The following is a 13,382-nucleotide window of genomic DNA, read 5'->3' on the forward strand; positions in this document are numbered from 1 at the left end:
CTCTGTTCTCAAATGGGACGATTAGATTTTTTTTGATCGACCTTACGCGGTTACTGCTGACAACGATACAATGCTCAGAGAAAGCAACAAAACGAAAAGGTTGCATATTAAACAACTTTAATTAGAGGAACTTAACAACAGCAAAACAGAGGCACATTGTCTCTCGCTGTGGTAACAGAAGCCCGTTGCACACTGGATGGAGGAGGGGGGCGGACAGGCTTTAGACTTTCTCACAAGAAAAAATCAAGAAAAAGTACCCCCCTTCGCGTTTCTCCGTCCACGCCCCGCGTCCTCCCACTGCGCAGCACTTGCGCCTGCCTTTGTTCGCGTGGAACAGATGGTGCTTTGCTTGGTAGAGAATGACAGGCATAGGCCAGCAGCCAATCCGGTAGTCAGGAATCAGCTGACTCGTCTGGACAGCGCCAGGTGCTGTTCTCATATTTTCCTTGGAGGAGCGGTGGGTTAAGGGCGAGGAGTAGAATATCGACAGACGGGCGACTAGTCAGTGGAGTTGCAGGTGGCGTTAGGATGTTTCAGCAATCTGCACCACGCTCTCCTTGAATGTTCGCCAACACGGAACCATTGCATAAGTGGATATAGAAACGAAAACCCGCTGTAAAATATTTTACTAGTTTCTGCTTGACAAACATGGACTGAAGGGAGAGTAATCATACGTGATCATCTATAAGGGATTCGTTTAGGAAATATTTTATTTTATTTATTTGTTGGGAATATAGATTAAGCTCTTGACGCATAGAGGTGAAGGCTCTTGTCACAAACCGTTGCAAACCGTGTCCAAAGATATCGGATGAAACAGAGATGGGCTTACATGTCAAAAAGGTGAGAGCAATTCTTGAACTGATTGCTTGTATTAGTGTACTGCAGGAACACTCAGAACATATTGAAGATCTTTATTGTATAGCCTTCTATGGACTAGAAGGGTTTGTGCAGTAGTAAAATAACAGGTGGATGTGGATGTTATGAAAGCACTAACTCCGGCTGTGGACTGATGGTCGGACTCTACCGTCATCTATGAGTAGCAACCTAAGGTTAAAAGTGGGCAGAAAAAAGAAAAATGATAGTATACGGGCATCCTTCTGTAAAGATGACATTTTCCTTAACAAACGTGTATTTGTACCCTTGTACCGTCTCTGCTAGAGCGCAGGACTCGCTGTACATGGGGTTGCAGAGTCCCAAGGACAATGTTAGCCCATAAGAAATGTTAATCGTTTTTATAATAATATCGTATTATAGCCTATGTAGGCCTATTGATCAGAAGTAGCCTAGGTCATAAGACTAATCTGCATATTGTTCTTCATCTGGTTATATTACTGTGATTACCTTCATATTAAAATGTAAATGCGTCAAATAACATGCTGGGAAACAAACTTTGATCCTCCTGCGACAGCGTTCATACTAACAGCTGCCAATGAACAGGAACGCACAATGTCGCGAAAATGTGATTTGCATACAAATGTGTAAGCATTTGGGCAGATGTCTAGTTTCTTTCATCGTAGAAGACAGAAGTCGAAAAGTTGACAGGTATCCAAGAAAAAAGCTCTAGTGTTCCAAGAAGTTCTAAGTCAGAGAGTTGAGAAATGGGGGGTAGGGGTGGCGTAACCTAATCTATTGTCATTTAGAAACGCCTTTGTTGTTTCGCAGCTGTTGCTTCTGTGAGGTTAACTTTGTTTATTGTAAAGCTCTTTGGCACTGTTTTAAGGAGCTCCTTGTTGTTCAGTCAATCAGTATTGTCATCATCACTATAACTTATGCACTGGTTCATTTTTCTTTCTTTATACACAATGTCACTCATTGCTATGGTATCAAGTTGTCTCTGGTAGAAGGATGAACACATCATTGCTTACCGGGGCTTAGCTAGTGCCTATGACAATGTTTAGACACTGGAAAATAAAGTTTTACATCAGGTCAAATAAAGTGGTAAAGACACAACACTTGACCTTGTTCTTATTCATGTTCTATATTTTGGTTTACAATTTTAGGCCAGATTGGAAATCGACAGTGAACAGCTGGCAAATCCATTCATCAAAACACAAGGAACAAATCTTAGAGGAGGGGCAGAAGAGTGGCAAGGTGCCTGATGAGGGGTCTGCCCTCGGGATATGCCCCAATCCCTCTCTCAATCACTCCACCACAGACACGCACACACACACAAACACAGTCCCGAGCTTAGAAAACACCCGGTGACAAAGCCTGCTAATAGGGTGTGTGGCTGTCCGCAAGGCCGTGTTGTTAGGAGATAGTGCTACAAATGCCTTCCGTCGTGGAGAAGTAGGTTCCCTTGGGGCTGGAAAGGGTGGGGTGTGTGTGTGTGTGGGTGTGTGTGTGGGGGGGGGGGTTGCATGTGCAGGGTGCTGCAGCTCCAGCTTAGTCCATTATTCTAGTAAAAAGGGGCAACACATTAGTCTTTGTGTGGGTCTCAGAGATAAGGCATGGCACAGGCACAGCAGCTGTTCAGGTCAGTCTGTCCTCATAATCTGCTGAAGAAATCTTTCTGTGCCGAGTGGAACTTTTACAGTAAGTCTGGCTAATGGCTTGTTGATGCAACATCGCTGTTGTGTTTTCTAAAACTTTCTTGGTTGATGGAAGTGATTCTTAAAAATCCCCCAGAATCTAATCCGACAGTCAGTAGGTAGCTTGTATTGATAATGCTGCTGATGTGTCTGACTGGTTGTCGGGTGTATCTGTCGACTCAGCTCCTGGTCACATGCTGCATTTGGCAGCAGCACAATTAGTACGCTTATATTGTTATTTTAATCTGTCCTGTTAAAAATAAAAAATCTCTGTGGTATGAAACTAACACCATCTACATTTTCCAAGAACACCAGAATGTTCATTTCTTAGAGAGTTGTAAATTTATGTTAATTTGCTTTTTGGAATAGGAATAATTGATTTAGAGCAAGCCTCAACATTGTGCCACAAGGGTTTTTTCAGAAGTTTTCTTTACACCTTCATAATTACAGCACTCAGATTAGCATAAAAAATCCACAGTGATAATCAACTAATTTAGTGTTGTTCGAGAATATACATAGCATAGGCTCATTATATATTTACATGTTAGGATTGTCTGATGGGGATTTTACGTCTGCCACTGCACACATCCTGTGGGGATTAAGTGCCTTGTAGAGGATTGGCATAGTAAACACCCATCTTATGGAAAAAGGGATTTAATTCCTCTGTATGTTTCAATGACCTAATGTCTGACTGCATGGGATAACTATGTAACAAAAGAATAACTATAACTATGTAACAAAAGAATATCTAACATTTTATTTCTAAAATCATTATGTTGTGTCTATTTTGTGTAGTCTAAGGTCCATGAACCTGTAATTTCTTGTCCTCCTCGTGTTTTTGCTGTTACTTTTGTTTAGTTATGAATGAACTCGCACACTTTATTACCACATTTTCTGACTCCTTCTGACATCCTCACTTTTATTACTGTAGGAACTTTTGTAACTTAACGGTAGGTTGAAACTGAACTTTATAGGCTCAACCTGATTGATACTCGTAGATTTGTATTGACACTGTTTTCTCTGTCAAACAATACCACCAATGTCAATTATGTTTACAAGGATTTAACACATAACTTGAAAAAGCTAGGTGGTTGTGTCTATGGGTATATTGTTTAGCGGGGGATGAACAAACTCACATTTGCTGGTAAATATTCAGCGAAATTCTCTCTTTTTTTTACTAAAACCTTTGCATTTTTTGTAAGTAATTATGAAATTGTTTCAGAAATGCTTTTGCATTGCTCAAACATGGCCTTTTATTTTGTGTTGTGGTCAGAAAATCTATGGTGGGAGCCCAGTTTGGGCTGGTCGACCAGTGGACGAAGGAAGCTGTAACACTGTTGTCTGTTAAACTGGTACCATGACCTGGATATGCCCTTGGGCTCAATTAAATGGCCCGAGTAGTTTTCTAGTTTACTGTATAGAGGTTTTAGAAAGAGGGAGTATTGGAAACCAACCAACAGTTACATAAAAATGATAAAAATGTCTCAGATTAAGATATCGAATGGGTACATTTTATATACTGAAGCTTAATATGGTTGGTATGTTTTCAAGTATGTCGAATACTTGAAACGAGTGTGCAAGCCAACATGGAACCTTTTTTTACGTGAAACAGTGCCTTGACTGCGATTTGTTCATTTAATTCATGTTGACTGTTTTGCAATTTGCATTTTATGGTGGCCTGTAAGAGGTGGAAGCGGACTTTGTGTTCCACTCAAATGACAGACAGTTTTCTGAATAGAAAATGGCAGGTGTCTTGCCCCAAATGAATACTTTTCATGCTTGTCATCTTGCATTTAGGCTGTCACTGCTTTGACCACTGTACGTATCAGTAACCATCAAGGCATAAGAATCATGGCCAAGAATCATGTTGCAGCGAAAGTAGCATTATCTCTATGAATTCAAAACTACAGACAACCTTGATCCTCAAATCACTCAGCCATAGGATCATATAGTATTTACTGACTACTGTATTTATGTTAAGCATACCCTGAAAGATTCAAAGGCTGTCGTGGTTCCAGCTGAATAGTCTTCTGTTTACTCCCGTGATGTGTTGTTTTCTTCCCCCTCCTGTGTGGATGTGAAGGCCAGGTTTCAAAGCTGGGTTTCCCTTGCCTCCAAGCCCTCCGTGTGGTCCACACTATACAGCTGTTCGTTACCACAGCCAAGTCTGTTTTTACACAGCATTCATTTTATGTAGATGAACAAGACTCATGGCCAGATTTGCGTCGGGAGATAAACATTTTGGTGTCGTGAAAAGGCCTATTGTCGCACGTGGCCTTCTGAGGTGACATGGGACACTTTTCTGGAGGATAGTGAGGTCAAAAGACGACTTGCAACTAAATACATCTCACACTGGCATCAAAACAATTCTACTATTACCAGCAAGAGCACAGAAAGAGAACGCCATTTTAGTTACCAGGTAAGCAACATTTTCAGTGAGTTATAACACCTTCCAGGTCAATGGTCTGGCCAAAGCGTTGTGCGGGCATGGGTTGAGCCTCACGGCATATCGAGACTTTCTCCATGCTAGTGTGAATCGAAAATAGTTTTGACCTATCAAGTGTATATTATTTAAACTAAATGTTTTTTAGTTGCTTACAGGACCAGAATTTCCCTTCAATACAACTTCAATACAACATCAATACAGAACCAGACCTTCACCCTTCAACATGACAAGCGAGATGTTGTCTATAGACCTCTGTAGCCTCAGGGAGTATCTGTCAGAAAACTGTCCCATGTTACCTTGGAGGGTACCTTGATATTTTCACCAGTTTGCACAGTTTTATTTTAATTTCAGTTGCAAATCTGGCATCAAGGCTTGTTCATCTAAATAAACTAATGTAGGGTAAAAAAAGCTCTTAATGACATTTCTTAAATGCTCCCAAGTGAAAGTGAACTGTATTCAGTTTCATATGCCTAAACGTATTGGTACTTATATTGACACAAATTGTGCAACCTGGAAACAGCCAAAAGTATTTTGTTTACGATGATTTGTCACAACTTGTGTGTATTATGGGAAAGAAGAAAAAGCTTTGTTGTGGTGCCGACCGGTATATTGGATTTAAGTTAAGCTGAGTCAATTTTTCAACCTTTATTTGAAGCTCAAGTCTTGGATAAAATGAAGCCCTCTTAAATGTCATCTCTCACACTCAGATTTTGGTTGTTCTATTGTTGTTTGGAGTAATGGACATAATCTCAGATTAACCCCATTGAAATGGGTCCATCTCAATATGCATAACTAGTGTAAGAGTAAATGGTGATATCATATCTAAACAAATGGTATCACAGGAAATCCTTTATCCAATGCTTGTTAAAAGATGTTGGCTCCATATTCATTCCCCTGAAATGTCAGGATTGAGTAACATTATTTTACTGCAATTGCCTTATGGAATTAGGGCAACCTTGCATAACATTATCACATTACTACTTGTTGGATGTATTGTGGGCTACTTCAAAACGTATTTAAGCCTATCAGCAATGGCTGTCTGAGGATATGCTTTTATACTTTGGCAATAAGCTGTTCATTCTCAATCTTAGTCTCATAACAGTATGTTCAGAATACATATTGAATAAATATATTTCAAACTGTGAAAAAACCCAGTGTATGTATAGGTTTGGGGTTATACACACGTTGTAATCCCAAACCTAGCCCTAACTTTAACCTAAACTTTAACTAAAACTTAACCTAACCCTAATGCCTAACGCTAAACCTAACCAGTAACGCTTAAATCAAGTAACCCTAATTCTAACACCATACCCTATACATTTTAGCCTAATTCCTGGGGAGGACCTGACCAAAAAACACATTGTGGAGACTAATTATTTAGGTTTTAATATCTTTGTGGGTATTTTGGTCCCCAGATGAACACACAGGCCTAGATCACACACACAATTTCTACATAAACCTCAACTAATTCCTGCATTGGTGTCTCAACCAGGTACTGCGAATCCCTGTATATTGCCAAGTTAATGTCTTTCATTTTTAATTGGCATTGTGTTCATATTCCTTGTGTTTTTACTCTGCTCTGTTGGAAAATGGCCTGTAAGTAAACATTTCACTGTTGTTCACAAAGCATTTTACAAATACAGTTTGATGTTATTTCAACCCATTCCTCGGGCAGATTCCCACCCATACTAATCCTGATTGGCTTGTTGTCAATCTGAACCACTCACTCTGCTTTAGTGGAGCATGTCCTATCCTTATTTCACCCTGTACCAGGAGAAAAATACCCTGGGAAAGAGGAGATTGAACTTGTTTGAAGTTCCTCAGAGTTTGTTGATTGAACTTGCACTGTTGCCAGGCAGTTTTGCCCTTAGATGAATTAGTCAGCTCTTTCCAAAGCCTCTTAGCGAGTGTTGACCACAGATGCTGTTTGGTTAAGATGGTCTACGACTCTGCAGTGCTACCATGTCTGCTCCACTGAGAGGGATAACTGTTCGGTAAAGGTCATTAGGTTATGGGATTTTTTAAGCAGCTGAGATTGTTATGCCTTACTGGATTCCAGCACTGTAGAGCCTGCTAGCAAGGAAATTATGGGAGACCTGTCTGATTCCCATTTCTACATTATATATTTTTTGCTACAAACAGAGGATGGGTTGATACCCAGAGTTAAGCACCACTGTAAATCCACTTCTCATTTCAAACGGTCTGCATGTTCTGGTAATTACAGGGAAGAATCAGTCCTTATTGATTTCCACTTGCCACTTTCAGAACTCAATTACAGAGCTGTGTAGTTGTTCAAGTGTGCTTGTGTGTCTGCCCAACAAGGTATCACATATGCACGTCGTATTCAGACATTTCAATTCTTCACAGACGTCATGGGGGGGCGGGGAGGGGATATGGGTTTATGTTGGGACATTTTCACCCAGCTATTGGCAAGACCTCTCTGCAAGTGAAAATAAGCATAACCCCAGGATGTTGCGAACCAATTGCCAAGGTTAGATAGGTGAGGTCATATTTCTGACTGGTTAAGGATAAGGGTTAGTGTTACGGTTAGGTATGAACTCCAACCGGTTAAAGCAGTTTTCCTCATTCATTTTCCAGTGGGTCGACTTTGGTCTATAAGACATCAATGTGTGGGCTGTCACAAGATTAAATAATACATTTCTTAATGGAAAACCCTTCAAAAACGAATTCTGTCTGTTGGTGGTTTCAAACTCACAAACCTTACAGCCAGTGTTTGCTTCTTAACCTTCCATCCCCAACCACAATGCCCAAGCAAACTATTTTCAAATTAAAGAGTGATGTTTTACCAACCTGGATTAATGTGTATTATAACCGTGGATTTGGGGTCTGTCCTGCATTTCTCCTGCCTGGCCTGCCTTTCTCTTTAAATCTTTAATAGCCTCTAGTTATGGGAGCAAAGCCTACAAACCAACACAAAAGTCAGTGAAATAAATATCCTCAAGAACATGATCACAGTTAAAAGTCAAAAGGTTTTGTCAGAACTGGAGTGCTATATCATATTTGGCAGATGTTATAAGCTGCCCTTCTCCAGACAAAACCCATTGGGCCAGACTCTGGCTTCTCTTGAATCCTCTGACCTTAGATCAATGTAATTCTGGATGATCAATATGTATTGAATAAATTACGCTTTTCTTCACAGAAGAGAGTTTTAGGGTATGATCTACAGGGGTAGGCAACTAGATTTAGCCTCTGTCAGGGGGCTTGAACATAGTTATACATAATTATATTTATACAACCTATGTTGTACACTAAAAACTGACCACAACATATAGATAGCATTTGATAATAACATATATTTACCTTGATTACACATGATCAATCTCTTCTGTTATTTGTAACAATATAGTTTGCACTTCTTTTTTAATCTTTTTTATTCTCCAAAAATATTGGGGCCCAAAGACAATAACTTGCAGGCTGGATTCAGAAGGTGGGCCAAACATCACGTATGTCATATTTTTGTATTAAAGATAAGCACACAGTAGACCCTTCATAAATTAATCTAGAAACATATTATCGCCATGTTTTTTTCTTCTTCAGACGCATTGAGAATACTGAGGTATCTCAGAGTATTTAATGATGTGCTGAGCAGCTAATGATCTATTCCTGATGGGCCTGTTGGAGAGATGAAAGCACTCAATGGAATTTGATCTGTGTCCAAGTATACACATTCTACTTTATTATTTTATTTTGCATTTATTACAACAAGCTGATTTAGCATTTGTTCTCTAAACTGATGATGCTGCATAGAATTCACATTAACAGTCTTTCAGGGAGATGAATATGTAAACGACAAACACTTTGCCCTCAACATCTTCAGAAGCCGCTCTACATTTATGTTTTATTTAATGGGGTTGATATGTAACTTTCAGATTACCTGATGTGACTAGACATTTGATACAGTTTACATTTAAGTTTTAATCATTTAGCAGACATTCCTATCCAGAGTGACTTTGAGTTTGTGCATTCATCATAAGATAACTAGTAATAAGTTCCCTTTACTTAATGAAGTAGCTTTCAGAAAAGTCTGTTCTAGAAGGCATTACAAGTGGACAATCCAGAGGGGTAGGATATCAGAGGTTTTTCAGAAAATTTACAGTATTCCCTTAATATTGGTACTCCTTTTCACAATCAGTAAATCACATGTATATCACATCTGTGTTACTATACAGTAAAATAATCAATTTTGTCTTTGTTTTACAGACTTACCTTGTAGTTCTGAGTTCTTCATGAAAGGGACACTAAACTGTGAAAGCCTCGCAGGAACAGTGAAGTTAACAGTGGAACTGTTTTATTGGAACCCCCTGCGCATCTTGTCCTTTCTGGAACGTTTTAGACGGATACAAACTCAATTCAGCAGCACCTCTGGTTAATGAAAATCATCTAGACACGTCCAAGTTCATCTACCGCTTCTGGTGTCCAACCCTCTGTGGGTTTGGACCGGTGAACCCAGACAGACAGGATGGCGAGAGAGAGGCTCATCAGCTCTCTGCTGGGCCAGTTGTTTGCGGGCCTGATTCTGGCGTCCGTTGGACATTCCTCCAACCAGAGAGACAATGACTGTCCCCAGCTGTGCGTGTGTGAGATCCGACCCTGGTTCACCCCCCAGTCCACCTACAGAGAAGCCACAACGGTGGACTGCAACGACCTCCGTCTCACACGCATCCCTGGCAATCTGTCCAGTGACACTCAGGTGCTTCTTCTTCAAAGCAACTACATCGCAAGGACCAGCGAGGAGCTGGAGCAGCTCTTCAACCTGACGGAGCTGGACCTGTCTCAGAACAACTTCAGCAGCATCCACAACGTGGGCCTCGCCAACATGTCCCAGCTCACCACCCTGCACCTTGAGGAGAACCAGATCGCAGAGATGCCGGACTACTGCCTGCAGGACCTCAGCAACCTGCAAGAGCTATACATCAACCACAACCAGATCAGTGTCATATCTCCCAACGCCTTCTCCGGCCTGCACAACCTACTCAGGCTCCATCTCAACTCCAATCGGCTCAAGGCTATTGACAGCCGCTGGTTTGAATCCACGCCCAACCTGGAGATCCTTATGATCGGGGAGAATCCCGTGGTTGGCATCCTGGACTTTAACTTTAAGCCTCTTGTGAACCTGAGGAGCCTGGTTCTGGCTGGAATGGATTTAACAGATATCCCCGGAAATGCATTTGTGGGCCTGGACAACCTAGAGAGTCTCTCCTTCTATGACAATAAGCTAGTCCATGTTCCTCAGAACGCTATTCAAAAACTAAGTAGCCTAAAATTCCTGGACTTGAACAAAAACCCTGTGCACAAAATCCAAGAAGGAAACTTTAGGAACATGCTGAGGCTGAAAGAGCTGGGCATAAACAACATGGGGGAGCTGGTCTCCATTGACCAATTTGCTCTCGATAACCTCCCTGAGCTTACCAAGCTGGAGGCCACTAACAACCCTAAGCTATCATATGTTAGCCGCCAGGCTTTCCGCAACATCCCTGCCCTGGAGAGCCTTATGCTGAACAACAACGCCTTCAGCTCCCTGTACCAGTCCACTGTAGACTCCCTTCCCAACCTGCGGGAGATCAGCATCCACAGCAACCCCCTGCGATGTGACTGCGTCATTCAGTGGATGAGTTCCAACAAGACCAGCATCCGCTTCATGGAGCCCCGCTCCATGTTCTGTGCCACGCCAGCCGAGGTTAGAGGTCGACACGTCAGGGAGGTGCTCCAGCAGGACACAGCGGAGCATTGCCTGCCCATGATCTCCCATGACACCTTTCCCAACCACCTGAACCTAGACACTGGCATGACTGTGGAACTGGACTGCCGAGCCATGGCCCAGCCCGAACCCGAGATATACTGGGTCACGCCCATGGGGAGCAAGGTGATGATGGACACCCTGTCTGATAAGTACAGGCTCGGTGGCGAGGGAACGCTGCGTATCTCTCACATCGAGGTTGAGGACTCTGGCAGGTACACCTGCGTGGCCCAAAATACCGAAGGGGCTGATACTCGGGTGACTGCCATCAGGGTGAATGGTACACTCTTAGACAGCACTCAGCTGATGAAGGTTTACGTGAAGCAAGCGGAGTCCCACTCCATCCTGGTCTCCTGGAAGGTCAACTCCAACGTCATGACCTCCAACCTCAAATGGTCGTCTGCCACGATGAAGATAGATAACCCCCACATCACATACACTGCCCGGGTCCCAGTGGATGTCCATGAGTATAACCTTACACACCTGCAGCCCGCCACAGAGTACGAGATATGTCTCGCCGTCTCCAACATCCACCAGCAGACACAGAAGTCCTGTGTGAATGTCACGACCAAGCACGCCACCTTCACCGTGGAGATATCAGACCAAGGCCCTAACACGGCTCTGGCAGCAGTAATGGGAACCATGTTCGGTGTCATCAGCCTGGCCTCCATGGCTGTGTGCATGGCTAAGAGGTGGAAGAGAAAAAACTACAATCACTCCCTGAAGAAGTACATGCAGAAAACCTCCTCTATCCCGCTCAATGAGCTCTACCCTCCCCTCATCAACCTGTGGGAGGCAGACAGTGAGAAGGACAAAGAGGTGTCCTCCTCCTCAGAGTCCAAACCTACCCAGGTGGACACTACGAGGAGCTACTACATGTGGTGAGAGCTACTTCATTTGAAGTAAACCATAAAGACCTTTAGGAGCATTAAGTCACTTCTTTCACCACTTTGTGTGACCGTAAGTTGAAAGATTTTGTTCCCCAGTTTTCTGTTTAGCTCATTCGAGGTGAAGGACAGACTGATATTTCACTCTTTTTACTATAGTATGTCGCCTTTCTTCTCTTGCCCCCTCTTTGACACTCAATAAGGCAGCTTTGTTTAGCTCCCAGGACTTGGTAGTCACTGTGCTTTCTTCTTAGTATCGTTTCGATAGCACAGCATGGGTATTGTTAAGGATTCAGTCTGGATCAACTTGCTGGAGCTAGGATTGGATCCATTTTGATTTCTTTCTCAGTTGGTATTCAGAATGCAATGTTTTTATTTGGTTTTATGTAAAACAGTTAACTGTTGTGCACTGAAATATATAAACCAATTTGTCTATGAACTCCAATATAAGCTGACAAAGTATGTTAGACTTGATATACTGTCTATTGAATAACGTTAGCAATTGTTCTGTAATGTTGTATCAACTATAATTTGAACAACTTTTTTTACATTAACCAACGTTATTTGTTTTAATTTAGAACTTACATTTGCAGAGAGAAAATACAGTAAACCAGCAATAGAAATATGAATGTTTAATAACTAGGAACGTAGATGTGAGGCTTTTTAAATTCTCAGAATATTCTTTTTTATTTTGCTAGAATCTATCAACCATCACTGATTTTATTGGGATTTGCACATGCAAATATGTGGTATATTGAGGAGCAAACAAAAATAAAATACTTTTTTCCTCATGTTTTTAATACAATTTCCAGGCAATGTGTCATTATTTGTATGTTATATCAGTTATTTAAAGAGAGGCTGTGGAAAATGTATTTATTGAAAACCATTAGCATTTATTTTTACTAGAAGTAGGGGTTTACCATAATTCTATCAAACTTAAAAACATGCAATGGGGAAAGATGATATGTTTTCCGTTGTGACATGATTACAGTATAATCAGTTTGATGTTGTAGCTACAGTGGAAAGATACCAGCCAGAGAGATGCTGCAAAAGCAATTATCAGAGTGTAATTAAAATCTGCCCCTTCAGTTTTCAATTACTGTTGTAAAATGCCTTCAAGGAGCTCTAACCCTCCACAAACCACAGATGAACGATTTCGGAAACCAGGAAGAGGACATATGGGGATAAATGGCAAGAAATCTTGAGGGTTCACACTGCTATTAGTGACCAGGTTTACATACCCAGAATATCCCAATAATAGCTTATATCCCTGTCAAGATCGTATTCAGGTTGAGCTGTTTACATGAATCTTAGAAATTCTTCTCACCAGTATCCATAAATAAACAGTATATTTCTAATTTAAGTCAAAATGGGTTAAAAGCAATAGTAGCCAGAATCTAGACACTCACTATAGACCACGAAACCCCCCATATGTGGTCTAATATAATATATGTGTAGCCTAATATAATAAATATATCAAATGGAGAATTATGAATTTCTTGCAATGATCCACACATTTTTCCTTCATCATCTCTTGAGGAAATACTAATGCATAGTTATGGAACACCTAGTTTGCTATCTTTTGACACTTTAAAATATATTTAAAAAATGAAGACTGATGACATGTGGACATGTATCACAGGAACTATCTTTCCAATGAAAGTTATGACATTTTCTGTCCAGTCCCTAAACATTATCACTTCCCGAGAGCAGCAAGAGTGAAAGAGACAGATTTACTATGGCAACTGGACTACTAATGC

General features: G+C 41.3%; 1 protein-coding gene across 1 annotated transcript; it reads left to right on the forward strand.

The window, feature by feature from the left end:
* Positions 1–400: 400 nt before the first annotated feature.
* Positions 401–12,429, forward strand: lrrn1 (leucine rich repeat neuronal 1). The gene is made up of 2 exons (XM_010882053.3): positions 401–840; positions 9,199–12,429. Exon 2 carries the CDS (start codon positions 9,458–9,460, stop codon positions 11,618–11,620), a length of 2,163 nt encoding a protein of 720 aa, XP_010880355.2. The 5' UTR covers positions 401–840; positions 9,199–9,457; the 3' UTR covers positions 11,621–12,429.
* The last annotated feature ends 953 nt before the right edge of the window (positions 12,430–13,382 follow it).

This window comes from Esox lucius, chromosome 17, assembly GCF_011004845.1.
Source record: "Esox lucius isolate fEsoLuc1 chromosome 17, fEsoLuc1.pri, whole genome shotgun sequence".
In the NCBI taxonomy this organism is placed as follows: domain Eukaryota; kingdom Metazoa; phylum Chordata; class Actinopteri; order Esociformes; family Esocidae; genus Esox; species Esox lucius.